This window comes from Stegostoma tigrinum, chromosome 32 (genome assembly GCF_030684315.1).
Source record: "Stegostoma tigrinum isolate sSteTig4 chromosome 32, sSteTig4.hap1, whole genome shotgun sequence".
NCBI classification, from domain to species: domain Eukaryota; kingdom Metazoa; phylum Chordata; class Chondrichthyes; order Orectolobiformes; family Stegostomatidae; genus Stegostoma; species Stegostoma tigrinum.
Window position 1 is genome coordinate 10,797,580 of NC_081385.1, and position 14,620 is coordinate 10,812,199.

General features: G+C 40.4%; 1 protein-coding gene across 5 annotated transcripts in view; it reads right to left on the bottom strand.

Moving 5' to 3' along the window:
• The window catches only part of sik3 (SIK family kinase 3), a 334,512-nt gene that overhangs the window by 87,595 nt on the left and 232,297 nt on the right, over positions 1 to 14,620 (bottom strand). For all 5 annotated transcript variants that reach the window (XM_048562166.2, XM_048562167.2, XM_048562165.2 and 2 more), the window contains one exon: positions 14,306 to 14,429. In XM_048562166.2, the coding sequence (XP_048418123.1) occupies positions 14,306 to 14,429 (124 nt within the window). The remainder of the gene's footprint in view (positions 1 to 14,305; positions 14,430 to 14,620) is intronic.

The following is a 14,620-nucleotide window of genomic DNA, read 5'->3' on the forward strand; positions in this document are numbered from 1 at the left end:
TGCGACAGAGCGCGAGAGAGAGAGAGAGCGCGCGCGCGAGAGAGAGAGAGAGAGCGCCGCACGCGAGAGAGAGAGAGAGCGCGCACGCGAGAGAGAGAGAGAGCGCGCACGCGAGAGAGAGAGAGCGCACGCGAGAGAGAGCGCACGAGAGAGAGAGCGCACGCGAGAGAGAGCGCACGCGAGAGAGAGCGCACGCGAGAGAGAGCGCACGCGAGACAGAGAGAGAGCGCACGCGAGAGAGAGAGAGCGCACGCGAGAGAGAGCGCACGAGAGAGAGAGAGCGCACGCGAGAGAGAGAGCGCACGAGGAGAGAGCGCACGCGAGAGAGAGAGCGCACGAGAGAGAGAGAGCGCACGAGAGAGAGAGCGCACGCGAGAGAGCGCACGCGAGAGAGCGCACGCGAGAGAGCGCACGCGAGAGAGAGAGCGCACGCTGAGAGAGCGCACGCGAGAGAGCGCACGCGAGAGAGCGCACGCGAGAGAGCGCACGCGAGAGCGAGAGAGCGCACGCGAGAGAGAGAGAGAGCGCACGCGAGAGAGAGAGAGAGCGCACGCGAGAGAGAGAGAGAGCGCACGCGAGAGAGAGAGAGAGAGCGCACAACAGAGAGAGAGCACACGCGAGAGAGAGCACACGCGAGAGAGCGCACGCGAGAGCGAGAGAGCGCACGCGAGAGAGAGAGAGAGCGCACGAGAGAGAGAGAGCGCACGCGAGAGAGAGAGAGAGAGAGCGCACAACAGAGAGAGAGCACACGCGAGAGAGAGAGCACACGCGAGAGAGAGCGCGCACGCGAGCGAGAGAGAGCGCGCACGCGAGCGACGAGAGAGCGCGCACGCGAGCGAGAGAGAGCGCGCACGCGAGAGAGAGAGAGCGCGCACGCGAGAGAGAGAGAGCGCGCACAGCGAGAGAGAGAGAGAGAGCGCGCACGCGAGAGAGAGAGAGCGCGCACGCGAGAGAGAGAGCGCGCACGCGAGAGAGAGAGAGCGCGCACGCTGAGAGAGAGAGAGCGCGGCGCGAGAGAGAGGAGAGAGAGCGCGCGCGCGAGAGAGAGAGAGAGAGAAAGAGCGCGCGGAGGGAGAGAGCGCGAGAGCGCGAGAGGGCGAGAGGGCGAGAGGGCGAGAGAGGGCGAGAGGGCGAGAGGGGCGAGAGGGCGAGAGGGCGAGAGGGAGGGGAGGGAGGGAGGGAGGGCGAGAGGGCGAGAGGGGAGGGAGGGAGGGAGGGCGGGAGGGAGGGAGGTCAGGAGGGAGGAGGGAGGGAGAGAGAGAGGGAGGGAGAGAGAGAGGGAGGTGGAGAGGGGAGGGAGAGAGAGAGGTAGGGAGAGAGAGAGGGAGGGAGAGAGAGAGTGAGGGAGAGAGCAGAGGAGGGCGAGAGGGCGAGAGGGAGAGAGACACACAGACAGAGAGAGAGACAGAGGTGTGTGTCAACATCTGCCCCTGCAGCCACCAGGCGTCTTGTGTTCGATGGGTCTTTTGGCTTGATGACAGTGGTGGCAGGATAAGTCCTTTAAGTGGCAATTAAATAACAACTTAAAGGTCTCAAAAAATTCGCAAGTACTCATGGAGCACTCCACCTTACCTGTTATCCTGTAAATTAACTGGTTGGGGACAGAAAGTATGCGATCACAGCTGGTATGTTTCTTAACACTATTCACCTACCTTCTATTTGTAACCCTTAATTCTCTTACCAATCAAACAACAAATATGAGAGAAGAAACCTAACAAAAATTGAAAGGAATAATAAAGACACACATGTCGGAACAGAATTATTAAATGTGAGGTGGGATCCTGGAGGACAAAATTATGTTTTATTTTTGCAATAAAAACCAAAAAGACTGCGGATGCTGCAAATCAGGAACAAAAACAAGTTGCTGGAAAAGCTCAGCAGGTCTGGCAGCATCTGTAAAGGAAAGAACAGAGTTGACGTTTCGGGTCTGGTGACCCTTCCTCAGAACTTTTGAGGAAGGATCACCAGACCCAAAACGTTAACTCTGTTCTTTCCTTTACAGATGCTGCCAGACCTGCTGAGCTTTTCCATTTACTTCTGCAAAATTGATAATAGGCAAAAATATTTACCAAGATATCAGTGCTTACCAAAGATTAGGATAATAGATCAATGCAATGCCATTTTTCTTAAAAGAAAAGAGGAGCTGTTAAATTAATTGGCCTATAATCAGACAGTTTAACATCTGTCGCAGGGAAAGTTTGGAATCTTCAGTGATAAAATAACTAATTGTGTAGATGAAAGAGAACAATCAGAAATAGGCAACATAGATTTTTTTTAAATGTTCATTAATTTATTTAGATTTATTTCTGGACATGACAGATATAAAGAATGTAGGAAAATGCAGTGGATGCTTATTTTTCCAGAAATCCACTGACGAAGTACTACACAGACATGGAAGGAAAATTAAATTGTATAAGATTGAAGGATAAGAAGAAAACCAGATTAAAACTGCCTCATAGAAAGCACAGAGTTCTCACAAATATATTTTCAGAATACTTATAAGAAGGCAATTATGTCATGAAGGCTTCTTTTTTGGATAATTTGAATTATCAATGCTTTGGAGCAAAACAACAGCATTGAAACTCACAGGCAATAATAGTCAGCTAGCACAATAATTCTGAAGAACAAAGAAAGCTCCAAAACAACACTGTGGCTTCAAAAATGTATTATTGGATTCTCAGACAAATTTTCAAATTTTTAACTTAAGTAAATAGCAAAAACTCTTACCTTATTCTTTATTATGAAGTATGTTGGATATTTAAAGGAAATATCTTTGTTTGATTTGTAATGTGTCTTGAAGAGTGGTTAAGGTGCTTTTGCATGAAAGGAAATGAGATCAAAGTGAACTAACATACCCTAATTGGTTACAAAAGTTTGATTTCATGGTAGTTATCACTGAAATATCCTGAATGTAAATCTGCTAAGGCAGGGAACCATAATCCTCCCAGTTTTGGCATAAGTATACTTTTTTGAGCAAGAATTGAATTTACAATTAAAATTGGGTGAGGAGTGACGCTGTCTGGTAAATTCAGTATATATCCCCTGCTTAAAGATTTTTTTTAAAAAGTAAAACTAAAAATGGAACACAAAATGAATTTTAAGAATTTAAAAAGACAAAATAAGTGCTACATTTTATGTTATGGTCTCTTGGGTCGAATGCAACACCATTTAATTTTTCAGCAATAATATCTTCTATAAGCAATGGAAAGCCAGGCAAATAATTGCTGACAGCATCCGATACCTGCATGATGCCCTTTAGATTCTTGATAAAGAACTTTGTTATCCCTTCTTTCTGCTTAGGGTCTAACTCCATCGCTTAAAATTTTGTGTCTTATTCTGAACAGCAAGTATTTTACGCAAATTTATTTGAAGAGGTTCTCTAGGCTTAAAAAATAGCTGCCAACTCTTGATTAAGAATATAGAGATACTAATGTAAAGGTGAATCTATGTAAGACCTTGCTAAGAATACAGCAGTGTACATATGTAGTTATGTTTTTCACATAATAGAAATCACATTGGCAAAACATAAAGGGTACAGCACAGATTCACTAAGATGCTGCCTGATGTGAACAAATACAAATTCAAATAAATACTTCAATAAGTGGGTTTACATCGGAAGATTTAAGTTTCTAGGACGTTTTGATAATGATATTTAAAATTGCAAAGAGATCTGACAGGCTACACAGATATATTTTGCTATCAGCAACTGAAGAATCAAAAATGAGAGGATATGAATGTAAAATTAAATCTACAAGACTGAAGAAAGCATAACAAACCTTGTTCTACACTTAAGGCTTTGCGCAACTGTGGAATGCATAGGCAGAATTATTTGCTGCTGCAAATAACCTATCAACATTTAAGACTAGATCCAAAAGGTGGTTGAAAGGAATATAAGAACAGGATAGCCTTACTAGATTAGGAAAAGCCGAGCGAAGGACCATTTGGTTTAGTCAGTTAACATCGTATTTTGTATGCAATTTTATATTAATGGATACACAGTTATTACCTATGAAAATAATGCAGCAGCAGAGATGATCATGACAGACATATTATCATGTAGCATAAATGGTAAATATGGTGAAAGAATGAGGCAAATGCTAAAGCACTAGCTATGAATGTATGTAAACTCTCAGGTGAGGCACTGCACAATATGGAATAAATGCTTGCTACAATCTTTAATAATGAATGATTCCATCAACAATCTGTGGACTTTGAGTGTAAATTTGTATGTAATATCAAGACAGACAGCAAGAGTTTCTTCAAATATATAAAAAGGAAGAGAGGGAGGCCAAGGTAACATAGGGCCCTTAGAGGAGGAGGCTGGGGAAATAATAATATGGAACTGGGAAATGGCAGGGGAGATGAATAAATATTGCACATCAGTTTTTACAGTCCAAGATACAAACAGCATTCCAAAAATTACTAAATAATCAAGGGACAAAAGGAGGAGAGTAAGTAAATGCTATAACTATCACTACAGAAAAACTGCTAGGGAAATTAATGGGACTAAAGACTGATTAGTCACCTGGGCCGGTAGAGGCAGTGAATGCGATTGTAGTAATCATTTGTTCAGAAAAAGTCCAAAGATTGAAAACTGCCAATGTGACATACTTATTTAAAAAAGGAAAAGGAGACAAAAACAGGTAACTTTATGCCAGTTCACTCAATATCTGTTATTGGAAAAATATCAACAATCTATTATGAAGAACGTGGGAGGAACACATTTAGAAATAAATAATATAATTAAGCAAAGTCGGCATAGCTTCACAAGGGGAAATTATTACCAACAAATATATTAGACTTCTTTTATGAGATAACAAACAGGATATATAAAGTGAAAGTAGTAGATGGAATATATTTGGATTTACAGAAGTCATTTGATAAAGTACCACATGTTATGCTACTTCTGATGGCAACCTGTAACTAATGAAGTACTCCAAGAATCAGTGCTGAGACCATAATTATTTACCATATATATTAAAGGCTAGGATGAGGGAATTGAATAAACTACAGACAACTTTGCAGATTACACAAAAATAGGTGGGAAAGCAAGTGATGTGGGTGACTCAAAGTGTATGCAGAAATATATAGACAGGTTAAAACTTAGCAGATGTCATATAATGTGATGCTATATATTTTGGCAAGAAGAGCAGAGGAACTCATTATTATTTAAATGAAGAAAGACTGCAGAATGCTGCACCATAAAGAATTTGGGAGTCCTTGTGCATTGATCTCAAAAGGCTAGTGTATAAGTTCAACAGATAACAGGGAAGACAAAGAGAGTGCTGGCCTTTATTTCAAAGGGGCTAGAATATAGAAATAGTGAGGTCGTGATAAAACTATACAAGCACAAGTCAGATCATAGGTGAAATAATGTGAATAGTTTTGGGCTCCTTATCGAGGAAACGTACAATGAAATTGGAGACAGTCCAGAGAAGCCTCACTAGGACGATTCCAGACATGGAAAGATTAGAAGAACGAGAGGCAACCTTACTGAAACAATTTTTAGGGAGCTTATCAGAGTATGAAAGGTTGTACTCCCTGTATTCAAGTCTAGAACCAGCAAGTATAACCTCAGTAGAAGGGTTCACCCAATTCAGACAGAAATGAGGAGGCATTTCTTTTCTTAGAGGGCAGTGAATGTTTTGGAATTCTTTTACACAATAAACTGTGAAAAGTGGTCACTAAGAATGCTCAAGGCTGAATTAGACAAATTTTTAACGTGTGAAAATCAAGGGTTATTAGGAACAAATAAGAAAATGGAGTTGAGGATTATTACATCAGCCTTAACTCACTGAATGGCAGAGCTGACTCTATGGACTGAATGGCCTATTTTGTTGCTACATCTTATGGTCTTACATATAAGGCAATTAGCAGTCAATCTGAAATGTTAACTGTTTTTCTCTGTTCCAATGTTACAACAACTGCTGATTTTTGACATGGGTTTGTTTTATTTTCAGATTTTCAGCAATCATGCTATTTTAAATATATAGGTCAAAGCTACACTAAAGTCAACATCATATATTCTACCTACGTCTGCTTAACAATACATAAATAAAGTTACAAAAATAGCAGCTGCGTATCTGATGCAAGGATGAAAAGATGTATAAGACAGACAAAAAAAATCTAATTAAAGAAAGCCAGCCACATGTTAAATCAAAACCAAGACCTCCTTGGTACAAAAGGAGAAACCATGCCAAGATAACCTACTGGTGCAAATTATTTTCTCAAGAAAGCAGTAGGAGTTCAAAACAAAATCTGGAAACTAGTAGAACAACATTGGCTGAAGGAAGGGAGGCAGGAAGTACTTGTTGGGTTAGTCATGATAGGGTGAGGAGAAGGTGGAAGCATGGAAGTGGTACAGAGAACCACAAAGCCGATCATGGTATTAGGGGACTGATATTTGAGGAATGACAGAAAAAAATTGAGCTGTTTAGTCTTTAAAGTGGGAAACTCAAAGAGCACTTATAATAGTGTGTAAAAAAGCAATATAGAAAACATCAGTTTAAAATATTACAAATTATTTCCTTACAGTAGAAATGGAGGTCAAGTTGTACATTGGTTATTTGCATACTCATATTAGAAAGTTCATTCTGATGGACACATGGAATAAAATTCCAGCTGGGGCAACAGAGAGTAAAAAGACTGGAATCATTTCAGAAATGGATGGCTACTTTACAGGGAGCAAAGTGGAGGAGGAATAGTAGGTGTTTCCTGAATAAATGAGCTATGATGTGCCAAATGGCTTCCTTCATCCATAGCTATTTGTGATTTTGGAACAAAGGTAGTTTTGTACAGATCAAAAAAAAGGCAGTCTGGAAACCAGCTGTATCAAAGGAACAGCAACATGAAATACCAATTTAGCCAAACTTACAGTAGAAACTGTAGACCTTAGAATGGAGAGGGCAAAAGCAGAAATAAATGGGCAAAAGTAAATTGTAAGATAACAAAGTGTGGAGCTGGACGAACACAGCAGGCCAAGCAGCATCCCAGGAGCACAAAAGCTGACGTTTCGGGCCCAGACCCTTCATCAGAGAGGGGGATGGAAAGAGGGAACTGAAATAAATAGGGAGAGAGGGGGAGGCGGACCAAAGATGGAGAGAAAACAAGATAGGTAGAGAGGAGAATATAGGTGAGGAGGTAGGGAGGGGATAGGTCAGTCCAGGGAAGATGGACAGGTCAAGGAGGCGGGATGAGGTGGTAGGTAGGAAATGGAGGTGCGGCTTGAGGTGGGAGGAAGGGATGGGTGACAGGAAGAACAGGTTAGGGAAGCGGAGACAGGCTGGACTGGTTTTGGGATGCAGTGGGGGGAGGGGACAAGCTGGGCTGGTTTTGTGATGCAGTGGGGGGAGGGGAGATTTTGAAGCTTGTAAAGTCCACATTGATTACCATTGGGCTGCAGGGTTCCCAAGCGGAATATGAGTTGCTGTTCCTGCAACCTTCGGGTGGCATCATTGTGGCACTGCAGGAGGCCCATGATGGACATGTCGCCGAAAGAATGGGAGGGGGAGTTGAAATGGTTCGTGACTGGGAGGTGCAGTTGTTTGTTGCGAACCGAGCGGAGGTGTTCTGCAAAGCAGTCCCCCAAGCCTCCACTTGGTTTCCCCAATGTAGAGAGCGCCAAACCGGGTGCAATGGATACAATATACCACATTGGCAGATGTGCAGGTGAACATCTGCTTGATACGTAAGGTCATCTTGGGGCCTGGGATGGGGGTGAGGGAGGAGGTGTGGGGGCAAGTGTAGCACTTCCTGCGGTTGCAGGGGAAGGTGCCGGGTGTGGTGGGGTTGGAGGGAAGTGTGGAGCGGACAAGGGAGTCACGGAGAGAGTGGTCTCTCTGGAAGGCAGACAAGGGTGGGGATGGAAAAATAGCTTGGGTGGTGGGGTCGGATTGTAGATGGCGGAAGTGTCAGAGGATGATACATTGTATCCGGAGGTTGGTGGGGTGGTATGTGAGAACAAGGGGAATCCTCTGGGAGCGGTTGTGGCGGGGGCAGGGTGTGAGGGATGTGTTGCGGGAAATGCAGGAGACGCAATCAAGGGCATTCTTGACCACTGCGGGGGGAAAGTTGCGGTCCTTGAAGAACGTGGACATCTGGGATGTGCGGGAGTGGAATGCCTCATCCTGGGAGCAGATGCGACGGAGGTGGAGGAAATGGGAATAGGGGATGGAATTTTTGCAGGAGGGTGGGTGGGAGGAGGTGTATTCTAGGTAACTGTGGGAGTCAGTGGACTTGAAATGGACATCAGTTTCTAGCTGGTTACCTAAGATGGAGACTGAGGGGTCCAGGAAGGTGAGGGATGTGTTGGAGATGGCCCAGGTGAACTTGAGGTTGGGGTGTGCCAACTGTAAGCCTATGCAGCAAGCCAGTATCTAATCAAAACTCAAGACCAATGTTAATCCAAGATAACAAAGTGTGAAGCTGGATGAACACAGCAGGCCAAGCAGCATCTTGAGAGTTCAAAAGCTGACGTTTCAGGCCTAGACCCTTCTTTTAACCAATGTTAATTCATTGTTTTGCAAATACTGAAGTATTTTAGTGTTGGATATTGCAGAAGGAAAGCATGGAGGCAAATTATATTCATCAAAGTAAATTGTAAACTAGGTTTTGACAAACAAACAGAAAAGATAACCAACTAAAAACAAAAAACTTTTATCCTAGCTATGAACAACTGCTGATCATAGTTGTAAAAAGGTCAAATAACTTACTTGTAAATAAAATGCAAGAATACTAAGGCCTGTTTTATCAAGTGAAAATATTGCTCCATGGCTTTACTGAAGAAACATGCATTTATCACTTTTCACTTGCATTTTGAACACGTTAATTAGGGCAGAATGTTGTATAGTCTTCAAAAGGACGCGCTGTAAATGAAGGCCACCAAGAAACAATGTGTTCCACAATCAGGATCAAAATAAAGGGTGTAATTTAATCTGTAACTATCAAATGAGACCAGCACAAACCTTGAGTTATACTGAGGTCTACACAGTGTTAACATCCACAACCCTAATGTAAATAGGGAGACTAGCTTATCTCAAAACCAGTAGACTTTTCCTTCAGTGTGATCATCAAGGAATCAGCCAGACACTGCAAGTAGTGTCCACTGAATAAACTTGAAGATAGGATTAAAGAACTCCATCCAGCCACTGAAAAGACTATTGCTCTGCCCTGTGACTATGCACACACTAAATAAGTGAGCACTTGACTCCTTAACTACAATGTACTTTCAAAAGGTACAAATCTCCAAGCCACGTATCACTAGAATACTGAAAAACAAATCAAGTTTGACCACTTTATCTACGTTTTTCTACACTGACCTCTAAATACTTTTAGGCTGGAATACAAGAATAACACCAGCAAAAACATTAATTATAAAATACAAGTCAATGACAGGCAGTGAAAACATACCTGTCCTGATCCACTTGTTTAGTGCAAACTGTAAGCCTATGCAGCAAGCCAGTATCAAATCAAAACTCAAGGCCAACGTTAATCCAAGATAACAAAGTGTGAAGCTGGATGAACACAGCAGGCCAAGCAGCATCTTGAGAGTTCAAAAGCTGACGTTTCAGACCTAGACCCTTCTTTTAACCAATGTTAATTCATTGTTTTGCAAATACTGGAGTATATTAGTGTTGGATATTGCAGGAAGAAAGCATGGAGGTAAATTATATTCATCAAAACATTTGGAAGTTCATCACAATATTCTGTTGCATTCTATTTGGAAAATAATTAAAAATAGTAAGAAGTGCCCAAAAACTAAATTCAATCAATATCAAAATTCACAAAAGGCTTCATGTTTTCTATTTAAAGCTTCATTTACAGTATAGGTGTAGCACAGAGGTGAAGTAATTTCATGCTGTACCATTGCACAGCTGAATTTTACAGCTGAGAGGAAAATTTCATTCTCCAAGGAACTTCAATCTTCTTTCTACAGACACTTCAGTTGCGATTTATTTGTAGTGTCGCATAAGACAAAAATGCTTATGTAAAGTTGTATTTACACAGCATGCACAAAATACAACCACATTACTTAATCAACTTTTACAGTCGACATAACGAAACTACGTTTGCACAATCAATATCACCACAAAATATACCATAAGTGATGAATTAAACAGACTCGGACCAACCAAACATAATCAAATTATTAAATTAACTAAATAATCTGATTAAACTTTTCATTGTAGCTCCTGCCACTAACCAGAAATGTGTCAGGGCCAGATGCATACTACAGCTGCCAACACATACGCATCTTTCAAACTAGCAGAAGTTCAAACCAGTGACAATTTTACTTGAGCACTGGAGCTTCCAATTCTTTCCAATTGGGATCGTGCCAAAGAGCTGTAAAGTTGTTAGGAACCCTCAGCAAGAATTGTAAGGAGCGGGTTCAGATCTGAGAGAGCTGAGTGGTGAGGGCTATAAAAGGGACTGGCCATGAAATAACATAGATTAGTAGGCGTTTTCATTGCTTTCTTAAGGTACAGGTTGGGTACCCTTTATCCAAAGCAAAAAAGATATGTAACGCAAACTGTATCCGAAAACTGGAAATATAATTTATTGGAAACCAGATGTTGGTGTTCCAGGAATTTTCAGATAAAGCATTCCTGACCAATACGTAAAGTCTACACTTCTCCTGCTAAAAGAGCCAAACCTCAAGATTGATATGGACAGGTATATCATATCATAAATAGTTGTATATGTGATACAGGTCATACCTAGAGATTCAAAATAAAACCAGAATTTAAAGCTATCTCACAGCTGTTCATTTGTGGCAGCCTTTACTGCCTTGGATCTCGCAACCTGTCACATTCCCCATTCTAGGGAGCCCTGCTCTAGCACTTGGAAAATATTGTTTGCAATAACAATTCATTCCAGTTCCCAATTTGCGACAGGATTTCAAAATTTGGGATATATTATGTGAGGGCTGCCTCTTTAAATTAGATCTATCACATGAAGGCTTTATACAAAGAGGTTCTGCACAGCCCAGATGGGTACACTGGAAGCTAAATGAGCTCCTGATCCTAGGTTCATCATATTGAAGCCTACAACAGGTAATGTGGGATTCATGTATTTCATGGTAACCTTAGCCATTATGGAACTGAACCCACACTGTTGGCATCATTCTGCATCTCTAACTGACCCTCAAACAGATTGTCACTGAAAGAAAATTCTAATCTATCAAAGATATAAAACAATAATTATTGCTTGAAAAGCAGCTTCTTGGTATCAATTAAAATCTTGTAAATCTTGCCGTATATCAGCTGTATTCCATTCAAAATGCCATAAGGTGTGGATAACAGTTGAAATATAATGTGAATGATCAATGCAATAACAGATCTAAAGCCCAACTGAGGGGATCAAACGGAATTTCATTTTTTTTTTAGCTGAATGTATTGAGTTTCCCATTTACCAATGAATAATCTCTTGAATTATTTAATATATTGTTTCGTAAATTTTTGAGACTCAAAAATGATCCAGTAATGCAAGCACTTAGGTGAGTTTTAAAAAACGGATTAATTGTGTGATATGCGAATTTGTTTTTAAATTAAATATGGTATATGGTATTTTCAGCACTGAAATTTTCACAGGATGATAACAACAAGTTACATACAATGCTATAGGGTGTATAACAACAGGACTTTCCCTAATAAGGAATGCAAATTTAAAATTTATTACACTCCAAATTTTTCAACAATAAGTTTTTTAGCCAGTAGCATGCGATACTTCAGACATTTTACTCATATTTTAAATTTCTTCACTAATATTGGTTTATTGACATGCAGTTATTAATTCATAAAAGTTTTCAGAAAATTGTATCAAAGTACACCAGGCATATTTCTCAAATCCTAAAGAGACCAGAAAATGTCAAAACTAACTGAAAGCAAGTACTGTGGGACTGAAGACAAAAGCAGTTTTAAGCAGAATCAATCAAGCATTCTGACACAAAATTTCCCACTTGATGAACTGTCTAATACTCCAATTACTGAATTATTCAGTACCAATCAGTGTCAAATATGGCCATTAAGTTATGCACTCTATTTCTTCCAATTAAATATCACTGACAGATGGACTATAGGGATTTGGGTATAATAAGAGCATTAACCACAAAGAATGGAAACATTGCCTTTGGAAGTTAGTAACAATGCTTTGTATTTTGAGACCAGTTTACTGAGTTTAAGATAATCCCCCATAGATTATTGTATATTATATTCAACACAAGAAAATATATTGTTTCAATTAAAATGCTTGAATATATTTTGTTCACCACAAACATCCTTAGAACTTAGATGTTTAAAAGCAAGAATTATTTTAACTGTGCAAAAAAAGCTATATTAAAGCTACTGATTCTCATAATAAATGATGCATTTATGATAATGAAATTTGACACTTAACTTGAAGTGGCTTGTAAATGCAGTCTAGAAGATTCCATGGTTTCCATTTTATGCAATATCAGGATTGATTAAGTTGTTAAAATAAGAGGTAAACTTTACACTCAAAAGAAATTGCAAAACATTGTGAGAAATTATATTAATGTTTTGTAAAGTAAAAATAAACTGTATTGTGCTAAGTGTTTTCGACATGAAGATACCCGCTCCCATCCCCCGCCATTTTCACTTCTCTTCTTAGGGCAATGACTCAAGTGTACAGCATTGTTATATTCCCCCAGCACCCTCTGGTTTTTGTTCCAAATAGTTATATATTTACGTGAGCTTAGGCAATGAATGGCAGCCCACGACTTGGCTACAGAGCCATCATAGTCCAACCTCTTCTGTGCTTAAACTAATTTTGCAATAATTTATCATCCAACACCACAATTCATATCAAATGCCGAACATGCTAGTTCCCCTGTGTCTAATGTGCAAGTCACCTGCTCTCTAATGTCTATTGTCCAAGTCATTTGCCCCGAAATTCTGATTTCTGACTTCTGGCTCCAGTGTCTGCTGCCTAATTCTCTCACCTCCCAATTTATATAGTCTCCTGCTCTCTAACGTCTGATGCCCAACATCCATTAATAATACTCAAAACAATGTGAGCTATAATCACATATAGCTTCCTTTGAATCAGGTGACTTCAACAGCCTGGATTGTCCGGGAGGCCAGGCTAGCACTAGTTCAAAGTATTTCCCTGCCTAATGCACATTCCATGTTCGGCAACATCAATCTGTCAGCGACATTAGGAGCAGACATCCTAAACCCATACCTCCTCAGCAATGCCAATTCCCCTATCTTCATTCCCCAGCTGCCCACCTGCCCAACAGGTAGCAATCCACTCAAACTTATTTGCTGCTGTTGGGAACGGATCACAGAAAATTTAAATCAGGCCTCCATTAAATTCTGCAGAGCTTCCAGGAAACAACATTTCCCAGATACTAAATCTCATAAGTGTCTCACAATAATTATCAAGGCTATTGCCTATTCTGCATCTCCTAACAAGTCAATTGACATAAAAATTAAAGCAGGACATGCTTTAGCGAAGCAGTCAGACTAGTCTTGCCTTAGCTTTCATGGATGAAACAGAGATTATCTGGTTTTTTGTTTCTCAAAGGCACAGCAGTTGCACCCAGGATTTATACCAAGTATCTGTTTAAAATTAAATGTCTGTGAACTGAAAAATGCCAGGATTTGTTGCAACCATGTGTAACAGCCCATAAGGCTTAAATATCACTTCATGCCATCTGTAACAAACCTATAATGAAGACGAAGACCACCAAAGTCTCATATGCAAATCAAATTAGTTTTGAAAATAGACTGCATCTTAAATTAATACACAAATAATTAGCAAAGAAATGCATGATTGAAGTGGTCATCTTGAGATGAGTACTTTAAAATAAAAATGCTAACATTAGTGCTTGCATTATTTTTAAGAATTCAGACATTACAAGGAATTCAGTGATAAACTGCATAAATAAACAAAGATACTAAAATATACACTAGCAGTTGCTTCTGTATTGTAGCCATAGGAAAATAGATCATGAAAGGGATAAAAGCACAATTATGAGTCTTACAACAGTTTGTATTAATTGATCTGGGAGTAGAAAACTTACCTTTTATAAGGTTTTCCTGGGAATTCATTACAATTATATGGTAATAGTTCTTTATGTTGTGGCTTCTAGTTACGAGCATTTGATCAATGCTCTTTGATCACTACAAATGCTTTTCAATTAGTCATATAATCACATAAACAATAAAATTCTGAACCACTCTCAAAGATCTAGCTTTGCCACCAAAATTTACACCAATGAAGTCACCAATGTTTCAGCACCACCTTTATTACTCACTGTTGCACGCAAAATTAGAGCTCTCACCTGTTGACATAAAGAATGGAATGCGGAATTTCCCGCTCAGTACCCTGGCCCGGAGGTTCTGCAGTGTGCTGCCATCAAATGGTAAGGCCCCACACACCAGCACATACAGGACCACCCCTAAACTCTACAAAGAACAATAAATGGTGTTAAAATGGATCATATTACCATGAATAACACTATATTTTAACCATATAAGCTGTTTTATACTCTCTCCCCTCCCTTATTGCTATACTCCAGTTCAATAAAGTCGAAGGACTTGCTGAATCCTGAGCAACTCTTTAATCTGTCTTCTGCTATCAACTTTATTTGCTGAAT